Raw genomic sequence first — 19,132 nt, 5'->3', positions numbered from 1 at the left:
CAGGTTCCAGGGCTTTGCAGAATCCAGTTCTAATCGTCTCAAAGGACGGCTTCCTTCACTCGGAGAGACTATTCCACAGTTAGCCTTTCAGTCCGGGCCCCACAAGTAGTGTTGCCCGAGCGGCAGGGACATCCCAGCACCCCGGGGAGAGGGAGGGAAGTGAGCGGGGATCAAACACCCTACAGCACGTATGTCGCCCTTTCCAACCACACACTCTGCCGCCAGCCGGCCCTCCGCCGGCTCAGGCGGTGACACTGGAAGAGAACCCGCAGCGGCCCAGCCCCAGGGACGCCGCTGAGGCAGGGTGTCGGCCGCGCGGGGCCTCGCCCACTGCCTGGGAGGGCTCAAGGCGCCCGGGTCCTGCCGGGCTGGGCGGCTGCAGGCTAACTCCCGGGGTCCGAGGGCGGCTTCGCAGAGAACAAAAGCGCGCTCCCGGTGGCCGCCACACGGCGCCGAGTGCCGCCGACCCCACCGCTCCACCCCGCGTCGTGGCCGGCGGCCGCCCGGGGCGCACAGCGCAGCGCGCAGAGACGATCCCTTCAGCGATGGGCGTGAAGCCGGCTGCAGCCGGAGCCCTGGGGCTGGCGATGCGATCCCGCCCCCCATGCCAGGCGGACCCGCGGCGGGGGAGGGGAGGGCGGCAGGGGCGGCGGGTGGGGGGTGCGACCGACCTGTCGATCAGGAGCTTGTGGTCCCCCATCCAGGGATGAGGTGCTGTCCCTGCTCCTGGGCCAGGGCCCGCTTGTCGTCCGGAACGGCTTGCAGGCATAGCCGAACACCAGCAGCTCCGCTCGACTGTCCCCGCCCCGGGCGCCACCGGCCAGGCCTCCTCCTTCGCGCTGCCATTCCTCTCGGGCTTGGCGCGCCTCCGCCCGCGCGGTACATGACAGCGTCCCCGGCTTCCCCGCGGGTGCTGCTCCGCGCGATGTCCCCGATGGCTTGCCTGGCTTACCCCCTCAGTCAAAGGCGCTGCATCCTGGCCGCAACCTTAACATGGCCGCCATGGCGGGCCACAAAATGGAGGAAGCTCGACTTCCGGCAGGGGGGGCCGCACTTCCAGCTAGGGTAGTGGCAGATTCGCCAGGACCAGGAGCCGCTGGAAAATAAGTAGGCCTTCCTTTTCGCTTTCCGACGGAGCTGCCGTGCTCAGGGGACCCACATTGTTTTCATGTTCTCCGGAGGTGCTCGGCAACATGACGAAAGCGCTGCCGGACGCCGAGCGCCCGCTTCAGCTGTGGCTGGTGGGGCCGCGATGGCGTCTGGGCGGGGGCCCTCCCAAGATGCCGTGCATGACCGCGGTGCCGCCGGGTCGCTTAGGGGTCTGGCACCCGCCTTGGAAGGTGCCCGAGGCTCCTGAGTGCTGGGCAGCGCGCGTCTCTGTCTGGCCCGTGGCCTCCCCACGTGGGGCTCTGACCCAGCGCTTTTGGTTCAGAAGGTCAGGAGCTGGAGGGCCACGGGTACTGCGGGTAGACAGCCCGTTTACACCAGGACAGGAGGCGAACATTCCCCTTTGTGTGCCTGGAGCCCCCCGCGGGGGGGGGGGGGGCCGGGGACGTCTTCCTGCCAGGAACGTGACAGCGAGGCCTGGCCCTCTCCTGGGTGGGCGGGTCCTGCAGTTTCCCGTGTTGCCCCTCGGCTCACATCCGTGGTGCTTGGAGGTAGCACCCTGGGTAGTGCAAGAGTACCATTGCCTACACGCTCAGGGGCTGCTCGGCCTGCCGGCCCCTCCCTGGTGTGAGGCCTCGCCAGGTGCGGCCCTGGGGCTGGAGGAGCGCCACCTACGCTCCGCACAGCCTCAGATGCTGGGCACCAACCGAAAACATGCCGACCTGCAGTACCCGTTTCTTGAAAATTCGCTGCACTATGTTAAATTACCACCATTATCAATGGAAGGGTACTAAAGTCCATAGTATCTGTGGTTTTGATTTGCATTTCTATAGGGACTAATTATGTTGAGCTCTTTTCATGTGCCTGTGAGCCATTTGTATGCCTTTGGAGAAATTTATATTTATATCTTTTGCATATACTTTGATTAAACCATTAATTTTTAGTTATTGGGTCATGAGTTCTTTATATATTCTAGACAGAAGTCTCTTAATAGATAGACTTAATAGAAATCTCTTAATAGGAGATATTTTCTCCTATTCTGTAGGTTGCCTTTTTACTTTCTTGCTGATGTCCTTTGAAACACAATTTTTTTTTTGAAGTCCAGTTATGTGTTTTTGCTTTTGTTGCTTGTGGTTTTGTTGGCATATCCAAGAAACCATTGCCCACTTCAAGGACACAGAGATTTTCACTTACAAGAGTTTTATAATTTTAACTCTAGCATTTAGGTCTTTAATCTATTTTGAGTTAATTCTTGTGTGTGACATGAGTTAGGAAACAATCTAACTAAATTATTATGCATGTGAATGTCCAGTTGTGCCAACATAGTTGTTGAAAACAAGTATTTTCTTACTGAATTGTCTCGGTACCCTTCTTGAAAATCAGATACCATAAACATGAAGGTGTTGTTCCTGTACACTCAGTTTTCTGTCATTGATCTATGTATTTTCGTCCTTACACCTATATCATACTGTCTTGCTTACTGTAGCTTTGTAATGAATTTGTAAAGTCATGGTATGAATCTTCCAACTTTGTTCTTTTTAAAAAATTTTTATTCTATTCTCAGTCCCTGGGATTTTCATATAAATTATAGTTAGCTTGTCCATTTATACAAAAAGATTACCTGCACTTTTGATAGAAATTATAGGACTCCGTAGACTAGTTTAACAATAGTAGTCTTCCAACCTATGTATCTGAGGTGTCTTTATATTTATTTGGGTCTTTTGAAATTTGTTTCAACAATATTACTTTTCAGATGGAACTTTTCATCTCTTTTTTAAAACGTACACCTTTTATTTTTAGTTTTTGATGCCTTTACAAATGGCATTGTTTTCCTAATTTTATTGTTTGCTTCTTCATTGTAAATTCATTTATTGTATTTATCTTGTACCTGGCAACATTGATGAATTCATTTATTAATTCTAATAAATTTTTAATGGAATTTTAGAATTTTCTAGACAGAAAATATAGTTTTCCTTTTCAGTCTAGATGTCTTTTCTATAATTTGCTGTAAGCCCTAGCTAAAACCTCCAGTATAATGAATAGACATAGTGATGGGGGACATTCTTATCTTGTTCTTGATTTTAGGGAAAAAAGCATCCAATCTTTCACTATTAAATTTCATGTTTGCTGTAGGTTTTTCATAGATACTGTTTAATCAGATTGTGGAAAGTTCCTAGATTGTTGATGGTCACAATATGATCATGTGGTTTTTGTTCTTTGGTCTACTGATTTGGTTTAGATCAGTAGATCTTTATTTACATTAATAGATTTTCAGTTGTTAATCCAACCTTGCATTCCTAGAATAGATCCCACTTGAGCATGATGTATTATTCTTTTAACAATAGCTCAGTTTACTATTGTCTTAACAGAAGTTCTCAATACTAAACGACTTTTCTCTCTCTCTTTTTTTTTTGTGATGCTGGGGATTGAACTCTGGGCCTTCACCAAATGACTTTAAAAAATTTTTTATCTTCAGGCAGATGAAAATGATTATGCATACAGTTCAGCAACCCAAAGTATGCTCAGTGACAGCTGGAAGACATCTGTAAATATTTGTGGATTGATTAAAACTCCTGGAGTTTGGGACCCTTTTGTGAAGAGTTATGTAGAGGTAAGTAGACTTTTCATAAAATTGTATTGGTTTTATTTTTGTCTTAAGCCTATGCAGAGATTGCATGCCTAATTATCTTAATTGATCAGGAGGAAATTTAATGGAAAAAAATGTAAATCTAACTAAATAAATAGAAAAAGAGTATGGCATATTTCTTTCTTGGTCTAAATAATTTGGGTTTTTTGTGGGGAGGAGGTGGTGGCAGGTACCAGGGATTGAACTCAGGGACACTCAACCACTGAGCCACATCCCCAGTTCTTTTTTGTATTTAGAGACAGGGTCTCACTGAATTGCTAACACCTCGCTTTTGCTGAGGCTGGCTTTGAACTCTGTCCTGCCTCAGCCTCCCAAGCTGCTGGGATTGCTGGTGTGCATCACTGCACCTGGCATTTTGTTTATTAATAAGCTGTTGATGTTACTTTTTTTTCATTAATGGATAAACTGTCTGGGCCTCACCAAATGACTGATCACCAAATGGTGATCAAGATGAAGCCTGAAAGATAGCCAAATATCTACAAAGTAAATAACAATATAATTATAAGTGTCTGTTCTGTATTATTCTTGTTGAGCTTAAAAGCTGAAAGATCTTTTATGATTTGGTGGGATATAAAAAGAAGTGAACAAAAAAATCTGAATCTAGGTCACAATATATGAGATGAATAATAATGGCTTTCAGAAAGTTTATGAAGATTCTCTATCATCTCAAAGTCATTGTAAAAAGGCCATTTGTGGGCAGTGGTTATAGCTCCATGGTAGAGTGCTTGCTCAGCATGTGTGAGGTACTGGGTTCGATCCTTAGCACCACATTTAAAAAATAGTAAATATATAAAATAATGGTATTGTGTAAAATATTTTTTAAAAAATTTATTTTTTAAAAAAGTCATTTGTCAGAGGGCTTTGATACTGAACAATAGGAATAAATTTTCAAAATAAATCATTCTTTGAAAATTTGAGTACTTAAAGTGCTGAACATGAAAAGATGGAAACAAAATGGAAGAAGCTATAATTGTTATGCACTCTTTTGTGACTGAAGTTATAAATGGGGCACTGAGGTTAGTAAGCATCATATTTTAGTCATTAATATTTTTGCTATGAAGCTGGGTGAGGTGGGATTACACTCCTGTAATTCCAGCAGCTGGGGAGGCTGAGGCAGGAGGATCACAAGTTCAAAGCAGCCTCAGCAAAAGCGAGGTGTGAAGCAGAGACAGGTGAGACCCTGTCTCTAAATAAAATACAAAATAGGGATGGGGATGTGTCTCAGTGGTCGAGTTCCCCTGAGTTCGATCCCTGTCCTCCCACCCCCAAATTATATATATTCTTGCTTTGAGGACATGAATTTCTTATAGGAATAGTTCTTATGTTGAAATTACTACTTTTTTTTCAGTAACAAAATAGCACAAGGAAAAATGAACTTTATAGTCCTCTATTTTAAGGTGATTTTTTTTCATAGATGATGTAACATATATGCTAGTGGAAGCATGTTCCTTCTGTGGTACTATTTGTCAATTTTGTACTCAGCAATGAAGTTGTGTATTATCTTTTGTATCTTATAAAATTCAGCTAAGATATTATAACTTATTTTATATAGATGTTGGAATTCTATGGTGATCAAGATGAAGCCCGAAAGATACTTACTAATTATGCTTATGATGAAAAGTTCCCATCAAATCCGAATGCCCATGTATACTTATACAATTTTCTAAAGAAGGAAAAGGCACCAAGAGCGAAACTGTTAAGTGTGCTTAAGGTATAGATTTTTTATTTCACTATTTGAATAGTTTTGGAGGTTTATGTTCAGACATTTCGGGGTTATTATTTTCTAACTTTTTATATTATAGCACTCATAGAAAATGACATTGTATGAATAGTATGCTGAGGTATACAGAGAAAGTTGCTCCCTCTGCAGGCTCTAGGAAGACACTCTACTTCTACTAAGGAGAGAGGATCTGTGTTTTAGAAACCCTTTGCCACTCTGGTTGGAGAATTCTGCATTTTTTTTTTAAATCAACAATTGAAATTTAACTTATATATAGTAAGTGTACTTATTGCAAGCATATGCTTGGATATGTCTTAACAAATATCCATGTTACTTTCATAATAATATAATATAAAGCATTGCTGTCACTCCCAAAAGTTCTTTATTTCACAATCCATTACCCACATATTCCTGCCTTCAGGCAGTCACTGGTCTGCTTTTTGAAATCATGGATTAATTTTATCTTTTCTGGATTTTCATATGAATGTAATCTTAGTTTTATACTTTTTTTTTTGTTTGTGGGGGGTGTCTGGCTTCTCTTACTCAGCATGTTGTTGAGTTTTTGCCATGATGTTGTTTTAGCAATTTATTAATGCTGAGTAATACTTCATTTTTATACATTAAATTTTTGATGAACATTTGGATTTTTGACTGTTATGAATAATGTTGCTAAGAACATTCATGTATTTCTGTGAGTGCACACATATTTTTGTTTTTCTTGGGTAGCTGTGTAATTGCTGAGTAAGGAAAATAGATATTTAACTTCTTAAGAAACCATCAGCTGTTTTTTGAAGTGATTGATTGTACCATTAACATTCCCACCATCTATGTTTCAGAGTTCAGCTTCTCTACATCCTGTCCAACATTCGATATTGTTTGATATTCTATATTTTGGGGGGGTTGTAGTCATTTTAGTTATGTCTGTTTTACATTTCTACCAACAATGCATGAGGTTTTCGGTTTTTCTACATTGTTGCCAACTCTTAACTTTTTTTTCATTTTGATAGTAGCTATTCTAGTAGTATTGTATTCCAGTAGTGTGGTGTCTCATAATAATGGCTTGTGATGCTAGGACATCTTTTTATGGCCATTTATCATCTTTGTAGAGATGTCTATTCCAAGTATTCAAGTCCTTTGCCCTTTTTTGAATTGGATTGTTTGGTTTTGGTGTATTGAATTGTAGAAATTTGTGTGTCAGGATTAAGCACAGGGCCTCAGATATACTACGGGTGCTGTAAACTGCACCCCCATCTCCTATAGTAGTCCTTTATATATTTAGTGGTCAGTTTTTAATCTGCTGTTTTAGAGAAGAAAGAAGAAAGGTTCTTTTCAGCCTATACAGATGACTAACAGAAATTCTTATCTGTTAGTCTTCCTTTAAAAGTCGATTAGGAAATCAATAGGGTGAACATTTATTCTTAAGACAAGATAGACTTAGGGAGAAATGCTGTTTTCCTTTTGAGAAGTACAGTATTGGGATCTAAGAGCTCAAATTGTTGGGTTTAATAGCAGATTGGGTATGACAAAAGAGAGGGTTAGTGTAATGTGTAGAAAAAGCAGCCTAAAGGACAGAGCAAAAAAGGGTGGAGAGTGCAAAAAAGATTGTACTGGGGGCTGGGTTTGTGGCTCTGTGGTAGAGCACTTGCCTAGCATATACGAGGCACTGGGTTCAATCCTCAGCACCACATAAATATAAAATAAAGACATTGTGCCAACCTAAAACTAAAAATACTAAAAAAAATAAAAATTAAAAAAAAAAGATTGTATTGGGGACTTGGTGAAAACGTCTGTTACCTTTAATTGAAGTTTTGGAGGAGGCAGAAAATGGGACAAAAACAAATAATAATAAAAATATATATGTATTTGAACAGTAAATGGCTAAGAATTTTCTAAAGTTGATGGAGAAATTTTTAAAAAATATATATTTATTTATTTTGTTATATATGACAGAAGAATGAATTTTAATTCATATTACACATAAAAAGCAGGATTTTCATGTCTCTGGTTGTACACAAAGTAGAGTCACACCATTTGTGTCTTCATACATATACTTAGGGTAATGATGTCCATCTTATTCCTCTGTGTTTCTTACCCCCATACTCCCTCCCTTCCCTTCCCCTCCCCTTGCCCTATCTAAAGTCCCTCCATTCCTCCCATGCTCCCACCACCTCTCCCTATTGTGGATCAACATCCTCATATCAAAGAAAACATTTGGCATTTGTTTTTTTGAGATTGGCTTACTTCACTTAGCATGATGTTCTCCAACTCCATCCATTTACCTGAAAATGCCATGATTTTATTCTCTCTTAATGCTGAGTGATATTCCATTTTGTGTGTGTGTGTGTGTGTATACCACATTTTCTTTATCCATTCATCTACTGAAGGGCATTTAGCTTGGTTCCACAATGTAGCTAATTGTGAATTGTGCTACTATAAACATTGATGTGACTGTGTCTCTATAGTATACTGTAATCGGAGTCTTGGAAAAGGCAGGGTATAAACCAGAGTGGGATATAGCTGGGTCAAATGGTGGTTCCATTCCCAGTTTTCCTAGGAATCTTTCTGATGGAGAAATTTTATAATTCTGATGGTCTTTTATTTGATCTGGGTACTGGTCACCTGGGTGTGTTAAATTTTGTGATGATTTATTCAGTGTCATAGGACTTATACCTTTCTAGTACATACATTTCAATTAAAAAGTTAAAACTAAGTGACTTGAGCCATATACAATGTAATTTTGGTAGGAACCAAGTTTTAATAATATTCTCTGATACGGGTATGTTGATCTTTATTATTGAAACTGGTTGATTGAATTTTTACAAATTATTAAGAGAAGTTAACAAACTATTTTTTGTTTTGTTGGGAATTATTTCATTTTAAGTTCAAAGTACTTTGGAAAGTAGACAGTGAATTTGTTTAGTATTATGTGTATTGAAATGAGAAATAATTTAAAATTTTGGGGTTTTGTATATTCATAAAAATAGTCCTTGTTTTCAGAGAGGAAAACCTGTAAATTTGTTCCTGTTGTGTAGAAGAATTGTTAAATTGTGGGCTGGGGTTGTGGCTCAAGTGATAGAGTGCTTGCCTAGCATGTGTGAGGCACTGGGTTCAATCCTCAGCAACACATAAAAAAAGATATTGTATCCACCTAAAACAAAAAATAAATACTTTTAAAAAATTGTTAAATTGTTTACCCAAATAACTTTAGGGTACTGTGTTCCTAAATCCAGTCTCCAAAATTGTTGCCCCTTTTTGAATTTTTGTTTTATGTATTATATAAAAGCATTTCACAATATCTTATATGTAATGTGTATATAAAACTTTGTAATCTGTGATCTCTTCTGATTGGTATTTTCTGTGTGATTTCTCCCCCCCTCCACCCCCAGTCCTTGCTTCTGAAAATAAATTATTTTAAGTGTGGTAAATATTGTAGCTATGTATAAGATGCAAATTAAGAATTCTCCCCATCTGTTTCTTCTGATAATCTTGTCTATCATGTTAGCAGGATTTTTATTTTAAAAAATTCTTTACAGAGAATACTTTTTATACCCAAGTTAAAATTGGATCAAAGCAAAATATCTTTTAAATCCTTGAATAACTTACTGAGAGTATATTAACCAATGAGAGCTTTATTTGAACATAAGCTGAAATTTGAGAAATGTCTTTGTATAAATTACAAGATTATTTTTTTTCCCGAATTTGTATCAGATTGTACCCTCCCATAGACTGATGTTAGAATTCCATATGTTACTTAGAAAATCAGGTAAACAAGTTTTTGTTTTATGCCTCTTTGTACAGATAAGCTATAGTCAAGGAATTAACCAACTATGTCCCAGTGGCCAAATTGACCTCATGCCTGTATTTATAAATCAAGTTCCATTAGAACTTATTTATTTATGTATTTTCTATAGCTGCTTTTGCACTATAATGGCAGAACTAGTGGTTGTAATAGAGACTAGTATAGCTAGAATATTTATTATCTGACCCTTTACAGAAGTTTGACTACTCCTGTTATAGAACATCAGTTCCCAATTGGAAAAAGAAAATTGCCTTCAAGTTATGTAATTTCACTTTGGTTTAATGCCTCCTGGACTTCAGTATAGGAAAATAACATGCTTCTTAAATGAAAATCAGTCCACTAATCCAAATAAATCAGTGCAAAGATTGCATCGTTTTTTTACCTAAGGGAAGAGAATGTTCCAAAGATGGGAAAATAGGGCAGGGACTTTAACTCATGTTCTCCATAGTATCTGAGTTAGTGCATATAATCAATATAGGGATCAAACTGAACACTTGGACCTCATTAGCATGTTTGATATTATTGAGCGTTCTTCTGATTTATTTCAGGAATATGAGCATAATGAATTGTTTTAAATCATTAACCAAACTAGAAGGCTTACATAATTCGTTTTCATCAGCTGTACATACCTTTTTAGCTTTATGCACTTCTTCAATCAATACCTTATTTAAACCTGAACTGTTATGAATGTTGCAGAAAAAGAAGAACTCCATAAATTGGGGTTGAAAGTATTGTTTGGAGTCCTGGATTTTGCTGGATGCACTAAGAACAAAACTGCATGGAAATATTTGGCTAGATATCTGAGACAGCTCTTAATGGAGTGAGTAATAAACACAGCATTTATTTGCTTGTACTTTTGGATTTCTTCAGCTCTTTTCTTCTGAGTGTCAGAAGCTAGAAAATGCAAAGTCACAAACTTAACATACAACAATTCTCTCCAGATACTGTGTACTATCAAATACTACATCTTGTAAGTCCATTGTGAGCTGGATATGTAAAACTTTACCTATTTTTTGGCAGAATAAAGGATATCACAAAATTGTTTATATATTAATTTTAGTTGTATAAGGTACCCAGGTTAAGTGGAAACTTGTTTCAGACTTAAACTGATCTCGGGAGAAAAAATGTATATCTTAGTCTATTTGGGTTTCTGTAACAAAATATCATAATTTGGGTGGCTTTTATATAACAAATTTATTTTCACAAGTTCTGGAGGCTAGGAAGTCCAAAGTGAAGGTACCAGCAGATTCATTGTCTGATAAAGAACAAGATTCTCAGTTCATAGAGGGTTCCTTCTATGGTGGAAGGGAGCAAGGCAATTGCCTGGGGCTTCTCTTAAAAGATCACTAATTTAGGTCACGATTCATCTCCTCATGTCCTAATTATTTTCAGTGGTGATTAGGTTTTTTTATATTTATTATTTTTTTAGTTATAGGTGTACACAATATCTTTATTTTTATGTGGTGCTAAGGATCGAACCCAGTGCCCCACGCATGCTAGGCAAACACTCTACCTCTGAGCCCAACCCCAGCCCGTGATTAGGTTTTAACATGAATTTTTGTGGAGGATAGGCAAGCATTCAGATGGTACACTCAACGTAAAATCCTTTCAAATATAAAGGACTGTTTAAACCCCTGGTAACCATATGGCCTTTTTTTTTGCAGGGGAGGGGTTTGCCAGGGATTGAACTCAGGGGGCACTTGACCACTGAACCATATCCTCAGTCCTATTCTGTATATTATTTAGAGACAAAATCTCTCATCCAGTTGCTTATTGCTATCCTCCTGCCTCAGCCTCTGAGCCTCTGGGATTATAGGGGTGTGTCACCACACCCAGCTACTATGGGGCTTTTGAAAGCCAAGAAACATAATGTTTGCTTTTTAAATTTCCAGAAGGTTTGCCACAGGAGACATACAGGTGCTAAATAAGTATATCCTCAAATTATTGATGAATATTTAGCATTGCTCTTCAGTTGTGAGATCCATGTATTTATGTATTTTATAATAATTTCATTTTAATTAAATTTTGGTAGCATATAATTTAAGGTTTTAAAGTAACTTTTAAATAATTATGATAGCATTTATTGAACATTTGCTGTGTACCAGATAGTGTAAAAGGAGCTTTATGTGAAACCTGCTTCTGGACTAGTTTAGTCCTAATAACAATGCCATGAAATATGTATCATTTTTATTCTCAAGGAAATTGAGAATCAGAGAGGTTAAGCAACCTGCTCAAGATCAAAAGTAAATGGAATATCTGAAATTTAAAGAATTTTTACTTCAGAATCACTGCATCGCTTTACTGTAATGAACTGGCTATTTAGTTAAGAGGACATTAGAATGTGGAGATCAAAGAGAATTAAAAAGTATTTGATTTTATGTTATTGCTGATGTTAGTCTGGAAATAGCTTCCTATAGCTAAAATCAAATTCTAATGTACAGATTTGTCCCCATCACTGACCTTCCTTTTTGACATTTTTGTTTTTAGGAATCGTCTTGCATGGGTTCAAGAAGAATGGAATTCCAGGAAAAACTGGTGGCCAACCTTTCACTTCAGCTACTTTTGGGCAAAAACTGATTGGAAGGAAGATACAGATTTGACCTGTGAGAAAGCTTTTGTAGCTGGAATACTGTTAGGAAAAGGTACATTTTTTATTTCTTTTAATTTTATCTTTTGAATATGACCATTCTTTGATTGTAAAACTTATCTAATGTGGTCCATAAGGATTCTGGATGCTCAAGAAATAATTGTTGAGCTGGGCGTGCATGCCTGTAGTCCCAGTGGCTTTGGAGGCTGAGACAGGAGGATTGCAAGTTCAAAGCCCTCCTCGGCAAAAGCGAGACACTAAGCAACTCAGTGAGGCCTTGTCTCTAAATAAAATACAAAAATAGGGATGAGTGATGAGTATGTGGCTCAGTGGTTGAGTATTCCTGCATTCAATCAACAGTACCCCCCTAAACAACAACAACAAAAATAAAGAGTGGATCATGAGTTGGGAACTGGTAATGTGCTTATAAGGAATCCTCTAGGGTTAGAAACAGTGCTTTCATGTTGTTGATTGTGATTATTTCTCATGCTCTGACTTGGGTGTTGTTGGGGGCATTAAGATGCACTATGCAAGACTGTTTCACAATCACTGACTGTTTGGCCTTGTTGCATAGGTTTACTGAAACTGTCAACTAATCAAGAATGTTCTTTCATACCTCATTGTTCTTTAATAGATCTGTATTATATACACTTAAATGTTCCTGTAAGGAGAAAAATTCTCCTTAAGAATGCCTCCCATTAATTTGCTAAATAGTCCTCTTAAAATGAATGAGAAATTGATTGTTTTTTTATGGAATATTTTGGCCAATAAAACTCGTACCGGCTTTGTACCACTGAAATATTAAAGTTAGCCAGTACTGAAATGAAACTGCTACAAAATGTACAGAAATGATGTGTATGATGACAACTAGTAAGATATATTTTGCTTGCGAGTTTAAGGTGTCCTAAAGAGATTCTTCAGTTCACTTGTTATCTTCTTCTACTTTATGAATTTGGAGTCCAAAGACCTGGACTAACTTTCTCATTGTCTACTCGTCATGTGACTTGGGTCAAGCAATTAACCTTTGGGATTGTCCAAAGGGATTTGGACACTGGGATTGTCCTTTGTGAAATATCAAGCGAACATCACATCAAAGGGCTTTATGAATTCTGAAGTTGTCCAGGAATATCAGGTGTTGTTATGCCTGAAAATGGGCACATCTCTCCTGTCTGGGTGTTAGTGTGGAGAGAGTGAATCTATTCGAAAGCTGAGCTTTTTTCCCCCTCTTGTTCTGGTTATCAACATTATACCACAGTACTCAAATTCTGGTTGTGGTCTGCTTTTGCTTTGTGCTTAGAATGGGGTATGTTAGCTTTCTCCCCATTCTGTATGAGAAACAAGATGGGCCCCTTGCTCTGTGGAGGGACCTTTTCTGGTTGAAATTCAGCTATTTGGTTGCTTTGCTAGTTAAGATCTCTAGTGGATTTACAAAGGAGGTGTATTTTGTAGTTTGTTTACCTTTTTCTGACTGTGATAATGCCTCTTTTGCTGACTTAGAAGCTAAAGTTGAGAGGGAAGTAGTACTAATTTGATCTTGGAGAATATTCCTTTAATGTACAAATATACATAATGATGTGTATATCACTATAGGGTTTGGGGAAAGAGAAGGAAAAAAGCTAAAATATATGCCTTAATTATAATGGATCAAAAACATCTTTGTGAAGTAATACATTTTATTGGTGGCAGCTCTTAGAATATGTGTGGGCCATACTGGTATATATAGAGTTGAAGCAAAAATTTCAAACTATACACATGTACTTTAAAAATTTGGATGATAAGAATTAAAATTTTTTGCTCATTTTATTTTTTAGGTTGTAGATATTTTCGGTATATTTTAAAACAAGATCATCATGTGTTAAAGAAGAAAATTAAGCGGATGAAGAAATCAGTGAAAAAATACAGTATTGTAAATTCAGGAGTCTGATATTAAATTTTATTTATTTCACAGTTGTAGCCACACTGTAGTAGCAGTAGATTGTTACTAAATGTATTTATTTGATAGTTTAAGAAAGTATGACTATAGAAAGTATTTATGACTATAGAAAGTATTTTTGTATTTTCTTTTACTGTAAGTTATAACTAGAAAAATAATGCCGCTGCCTTTGTTCCATGTAAATATATATACACACACATATTTTTTTGTAATGTAAAATAATAATGTAAAATAAAATAATAATAATGTTTTTTATGGAATGATTCTCCAAGTGAAAAAATAAATGTTTAATTAGAGAATATAGCTCTGTAGCAGTTATTTTTTGCAGATAACTTGCCTCTTGCTGTTATGTAATAAAATACAACTAGTGGTGCAAAATGAATTTTTGTTTTTTTAGACTCTAAATTTACCCATGTTAGATTTACCACGATGAAGAAAAATATTAGTGATGAATTCTGTTGAATTTTGGAAAGAGAGATGGATTTTAGGAAGTGACTCTTTTTTTTTTTTTGTATTAAGACATGGAAATTTAGGATTGAGAATTTTTCTGCCAGATAGAAAAAGAACCTTCTACCATGAAGGAGTAATTTGGATCAAAGAGGTAGTGGGAATTGGCTGTTTCAACTGCCACTTGCATAATTTAAAAAGGCTGTTAGGTTTTGTTATTGCCTAGCACATCAGTCTTAGATGTTTTAGAACACAGGTGTCCTCTCTCCTTTCTTGGAAACTAGAATGTAGCAGTAAGCATTTGCCTGGTGGAAGACTCCTTACCAGTGAAATAGTAACCCAGCATCACACAGTTAAGCCCAGGGGCAATTTTTTGAGAACACAAGCTGGGCCTGATAGCATTTTGTTATAGTTGTTCAGGTGTTCAAGGAAGTGCTTCATAAATGTCTGCCTTTTATGCATTTTGTGTTCAGATAACCAGTAACTGAGTTCCATGAAAGCTCACTAACTTTACAATAAGCCTAATATTTAGATGACAAGCCACACATTTTTCCCATTGTACTTTTTTACGAAGGTTACTTAATTCTCAAGTTAAAAACATTTTCTGTTCTTTTCTATCTGTACTTTATCTCACTCAAAGCATCTGCAAGAAAATTGGGGGATAAATTATGCTTTGTCAATTTATAGTTCAGTATTATTTTGTACTTGATAAAAACACTTCTATCAATAAATATCCAGCCTTACAAGGTACACTCAAAACAAGTAGGTATTCCAAAAGAGCCAGAACAAATCAAGCTAAAGCCACCACATAATTAGGTCTAACTTTACTGCTGGGAGTGGGTGATTGGGTTGTGAAGGAGTTCTGTATATGAAAGACTACCACTAGAGGAATGAAATTCCCAGATAATGTGTTCAAAATCTCAAAACAAAGGCCAAGATAGCCAGAGCATCTATCTACTCCCTGAAACCTTTATCAAAAGCTGTAAAATGGCTACAGAATGGAGGTTCAGAATGTGAGGTGAGTAGATATAGTTCTTGGTTTTCACACAAAGCTTTCCTAGAATTTTTTTAGCATGTTCATATCTGATTTTTTGATAAAAGCAGTATGAGTCAACACTTGTGGAAATTATTTAGGTCCACTGAAGGTAAAGCCAGTTCCGTGAATAATAACAATGGCCAGAATTTATGAAGCACTATGGACTTTACATTTCTTCATAACACCACTACATTTCTATGAGTTATTCTTATTTTACCAAGGAGGTGAATGGAGCCCTTGGAGATGCCAGTAACTTTGCCAAGGTCACAGCTAGTAGGTGTTAGCGCAAGGTTGCTAACCTAATTAGTATGATTCTGAAGATCACACTGGTGCTATCTGTATCACCTCCCAGGGAAGTCACTTTTTACTACCTGAACAGCTGGGTAGCCAGAAAAAGAATAGAAAGGGATTCATAACCCAGAGGCCATTGGCTCAAGCAAAAACTATTCTTACTCTCCCAAGCGATTGGTAGGCTTCCCATTTTGTGTCCCCACATGCTCCTATATCAGATCACCACTCCCCCTGCAACCTTAGCCTGTATCTTAGAATATGACCTTATTTGGAGACAGTCTTTACAGGAATAATGGAAGTTAAAATGCAGATATTATGGTGGGCCCTAATCCAGGATGACTGGTATCCTTATCAAAAGTTAAAGATTGGGACTTGGGTTTTAGCTCAGAGTTGGCCTAGGATGTGTGAGGCACTGAATTCCATCCTCAGCACTACATAAATATAAATAAAATAAAGGTATTGTGTCCAACTACAACTAAAGGGGGGGAAAGAAAGGGAAGGGGATTGACACACACACTGGGAGAATACCATCCCAACATGAAGCCACAGATTGGGTATCTCCAAGTCATGAAATGCAACATAAACCATCAGAAGCTTGGAGAAAGGTCTGGAACCGACCTTGCTGACACCTTCATCTCAGACATTGAGTCTCTATAACTGAGAGGTAATTTCTATTGTTTAGGCCACCCAATTTGTGGTTCTTCGTTAGGGCAGCCCTAGCATTTAAAAATGATGATTTTTTTAAAGTATGCTTCAGAGTGAGATCTGAGGTGATTCAGTCTGGTTCTAGTTTTTAGTTCCAGACTTAGAGTAAGTTCACCTAACACTCAAGTTAAAAACGTTTTCTGTTTTTTCCTACCTGTACTTCACCTTCAGGTAGAAGATTTTCTTGTTCCCTTCCAGCCTGTTGTCATCTCTTTCCTTGGATTCTGAATAGCAATTTGTTCCTTACTGTTATCTTAGTATAATCTGTTTTTTTTTTGGGGGGGTAGGGTCACTTTTAGCCTTCTCAGCATAAAAGTTGCTTATCAATTTTCCATTAAACATTCCTCTTCTAGTATAATAACTTTGCACACAAGAATATATATTTGTTAAATTGACACAATATCTACTGCAAAATTAGTTATTGTGTAATTATGTTACAATCATATGCATTATGTAATTCTATCTGAAATGTAGCTCCATATGAAATAAGATGTTTTAGAAGCTCATACTGTCATTACATCCCATGAGCTCCTGCCAGCTGACCTTCACTTGCTAGTCTTGCAGGGAGTTTTTGCCCCAATCAATGTGATATCCATATTTTCATGGCAAAAGGAAAACTGAGACAAATGTCAAAGATACTCTCAGTTCTTTATGGAAGGAAAGAATGCATTCATTCATTCTTACATAATTCTGGGTCAGGTGTTGCCTCCTTTCTCAGAAGGTCACAGTGGCTGTGAACTCACTTGACTTAGTCCAGCTTACTCTTCGTGCTAAGGTTTACAAAGCAATGAATTATCTGACCTTTGGGCAAACAACCCAGTGGAAACTGCACCGTCACTAGTGAATCATGGATGCCTTATTATATTTTAAAAAGCAGGGACTTGGGATGTAGCTTAGTTAAAGCACATGCCTAGTGTGCATGAGGCCTGAGTGCCATCCTTAGAACCACAAATAAGAAGGAACACTCAACTAGGTCTGATATTGAACAGTACAGGGATGTATTGACAATCATTCTGAGTACTCCCTCCTTTTTCCTTGGTTATAAAGATTTGGATTTTAAATGCTGCTTGAGCTGTCATAATTGAGAGCACTGTAATGTAGACTTGGCTAGGTTGAGGCTCATGCTTCCCTCTTGAAATCCTGGCAAAGGCTGCGTGTGAGTGGAAGCCAGGTGGGGTACCCTCTGTAGCAACACATTGAAACCAAGACAAACAACAAGAAGTGCTGGCGAGGATGCGCGGGGAAAGGTATACTCATACACTGCTGGTGGGACTGCAAATTAGGGCAGCCAATTTGGAAAGCAGTATGGAGATTCCTTGGAAACCTGGGAATGGAACCACCATTTGACCCAGCTATTCCTTTTCTTGCACTATACCCAAAGGACCTAAAAACAGCATCCTACAGGGACACAGTCACATCAATGTTTATAGCAGCACAATTCACAATAGCTAAACTGTGGTGCCAACCTAAATGTCCTTCAGTTGATGAGTGGATAAAAAAAAATGTGGCATTTATACACAATGGAATATTACTCAGCACTAAAAATAAGAATAAGATCATGGCATTTGCAGGGAAATGGATTGCATTAGAGCAGATTATGCTAAGTGAAGTTAGCCAATCCCCCAAAAAAACAAATGCCGAATGTCTTCTCTGATATAAGAAGGGTGACTCAAAATGAGGTTGGAAGGGAGAGCAAGGGAGGAAGATTATCTCTAGATAGGGAATAGGGGTGGGAGGGAAGGGGAGGGAGAAGGGGAATAGCATGGATGGTGGAAGGAGAGGGTCATCATTATACAAAATACATGTATGAAGATGTGAGTTTGGTGTCAACATACCTTATATACATACAGAGATATGATAAATTGTGGTATAAAGGTGTATTAAGAATTGTAATGCAAAAAAATAAGAGTTCATGTATAATGGCATAATTTGGCGTGAACATACTTTATATACAGAGTTACGAAAAATTGTGCTTTGAATGGATAATTATGATTGTAATGCATTCCACTATTGTCATGTATCTAAGAAATAAAAAATTTTAAAAACTTGCATTTCAAAGGTAAGCTTTTGCAAGAAAGGAAATTGCAAAGTGAACTGGAAACATGGAAAATAAAGAGTAAGCTCAGGGAACCTGATGTCCCCATGGACCTGTGTCCCTATTTGTGCCTCTGTTTGGTTTTGTGGCTATTTGTCTACTCATTCAAGAAGAATTTCCAAAGGCCTGTTATGTGTAAGGGACATGTACAGAGCAAAACACATTCTTAAGTGGTGTTGGAACTTACACTAAGTGAGGAGGAGAACCCCTAAAGCTGGTATAGACTTGGCAAAAATAACCCAAACATCCTGTGCTTCCTGGTAAAATTATCCCGAACAGTCCTTGTTGGGTCACACTCCTGTGTCTTAATGTGTCTCTCAAAATTAATATACTGAAACTAATTTCCCAGTGCGTTAATATTCAGAGGCAGGGCCTTGGGCTGGTGTGTTATTCAGCTTTCCGTTACTGTCACAATCACCTGAGGTAATCAGTTTAATAAAGAGGAAAGGTTTATTTTGGTTCACAGTTGTAAGGGTTTCAATCCATGGTTGGTTGGGGAGCCTGGGTCCACTATCCCTTTCAAGGACACGTTCTCAGTGACCTAACTTCCTCCACCTCCAAGAGGTTCTACTATCTTCCAGTGGCACAATGAGTCAAGAACCAAGACTTTAACACATTGACCTTAAGAGGACATTCAGGGTCTAAACTATAAGATGGGTTTGGTAATGCACACCTATAACTTCCAGCAACTTGGGAGGCTGAAGCAGGAGAATGGAAATTTTGAAGTAAGATTTGGCAACATAGTGAGACTGTCTCAAAAGATGG

General features: G+C 38.4%; 1 protein-coding gene across 1 annotated transcript; it reads left to right on the top strand.

Annotated features, from left to right (window-relative positions):
* The first annotated feature begins 1,193 nt into the window (after positions 1–1,193).
* On the top strand, positions 1,194–13,885 carry LOC143389082 (TATA box-binding protein-associated factor RNA polymerase I subunit A-like). Its single transcript, XM_076842391.1, has 7 exons — positions 1,194–1,865; positions 3,584–3,718; positions 5,307–5,467; positions 9,173–9,237; positions 9,970–10,093; positions 11,761–11,915; positions 13,672–13,885. Exons 1-7 carry the CDS (start codon positions 1,194–1,196, stop codon positions 13,782–13,784), a joined length of 1,425 nt encoding a protein of 474 aa, XP_076698506.1. The 3' UTR covers positions 13,785–13,885.
* Positions 13,886–19,132: the final 5,247 nt, after the last annotated feature.

Source organism: Callospermophilus lateralis, unplaced genomic scaffold (assembly GCF_048772815.1).
Source record: "Callospermophilus lateralis isolate mCalLat2 unplaced genomic scaffold, mCalLat2.hap1 Scaffold_43, whole genome shotgun sequence".
Taxonomy (NCBI): domain Eukaryota; kingdom Metazoa; phylum Chordata; class Mammalia; order Rodentia; family Sciuridae; genus Callospermophilus; species Callospermophilus lateralis.
This window is presented reverse-complemented; position numbering and strand designations above follow the sequence as displayed.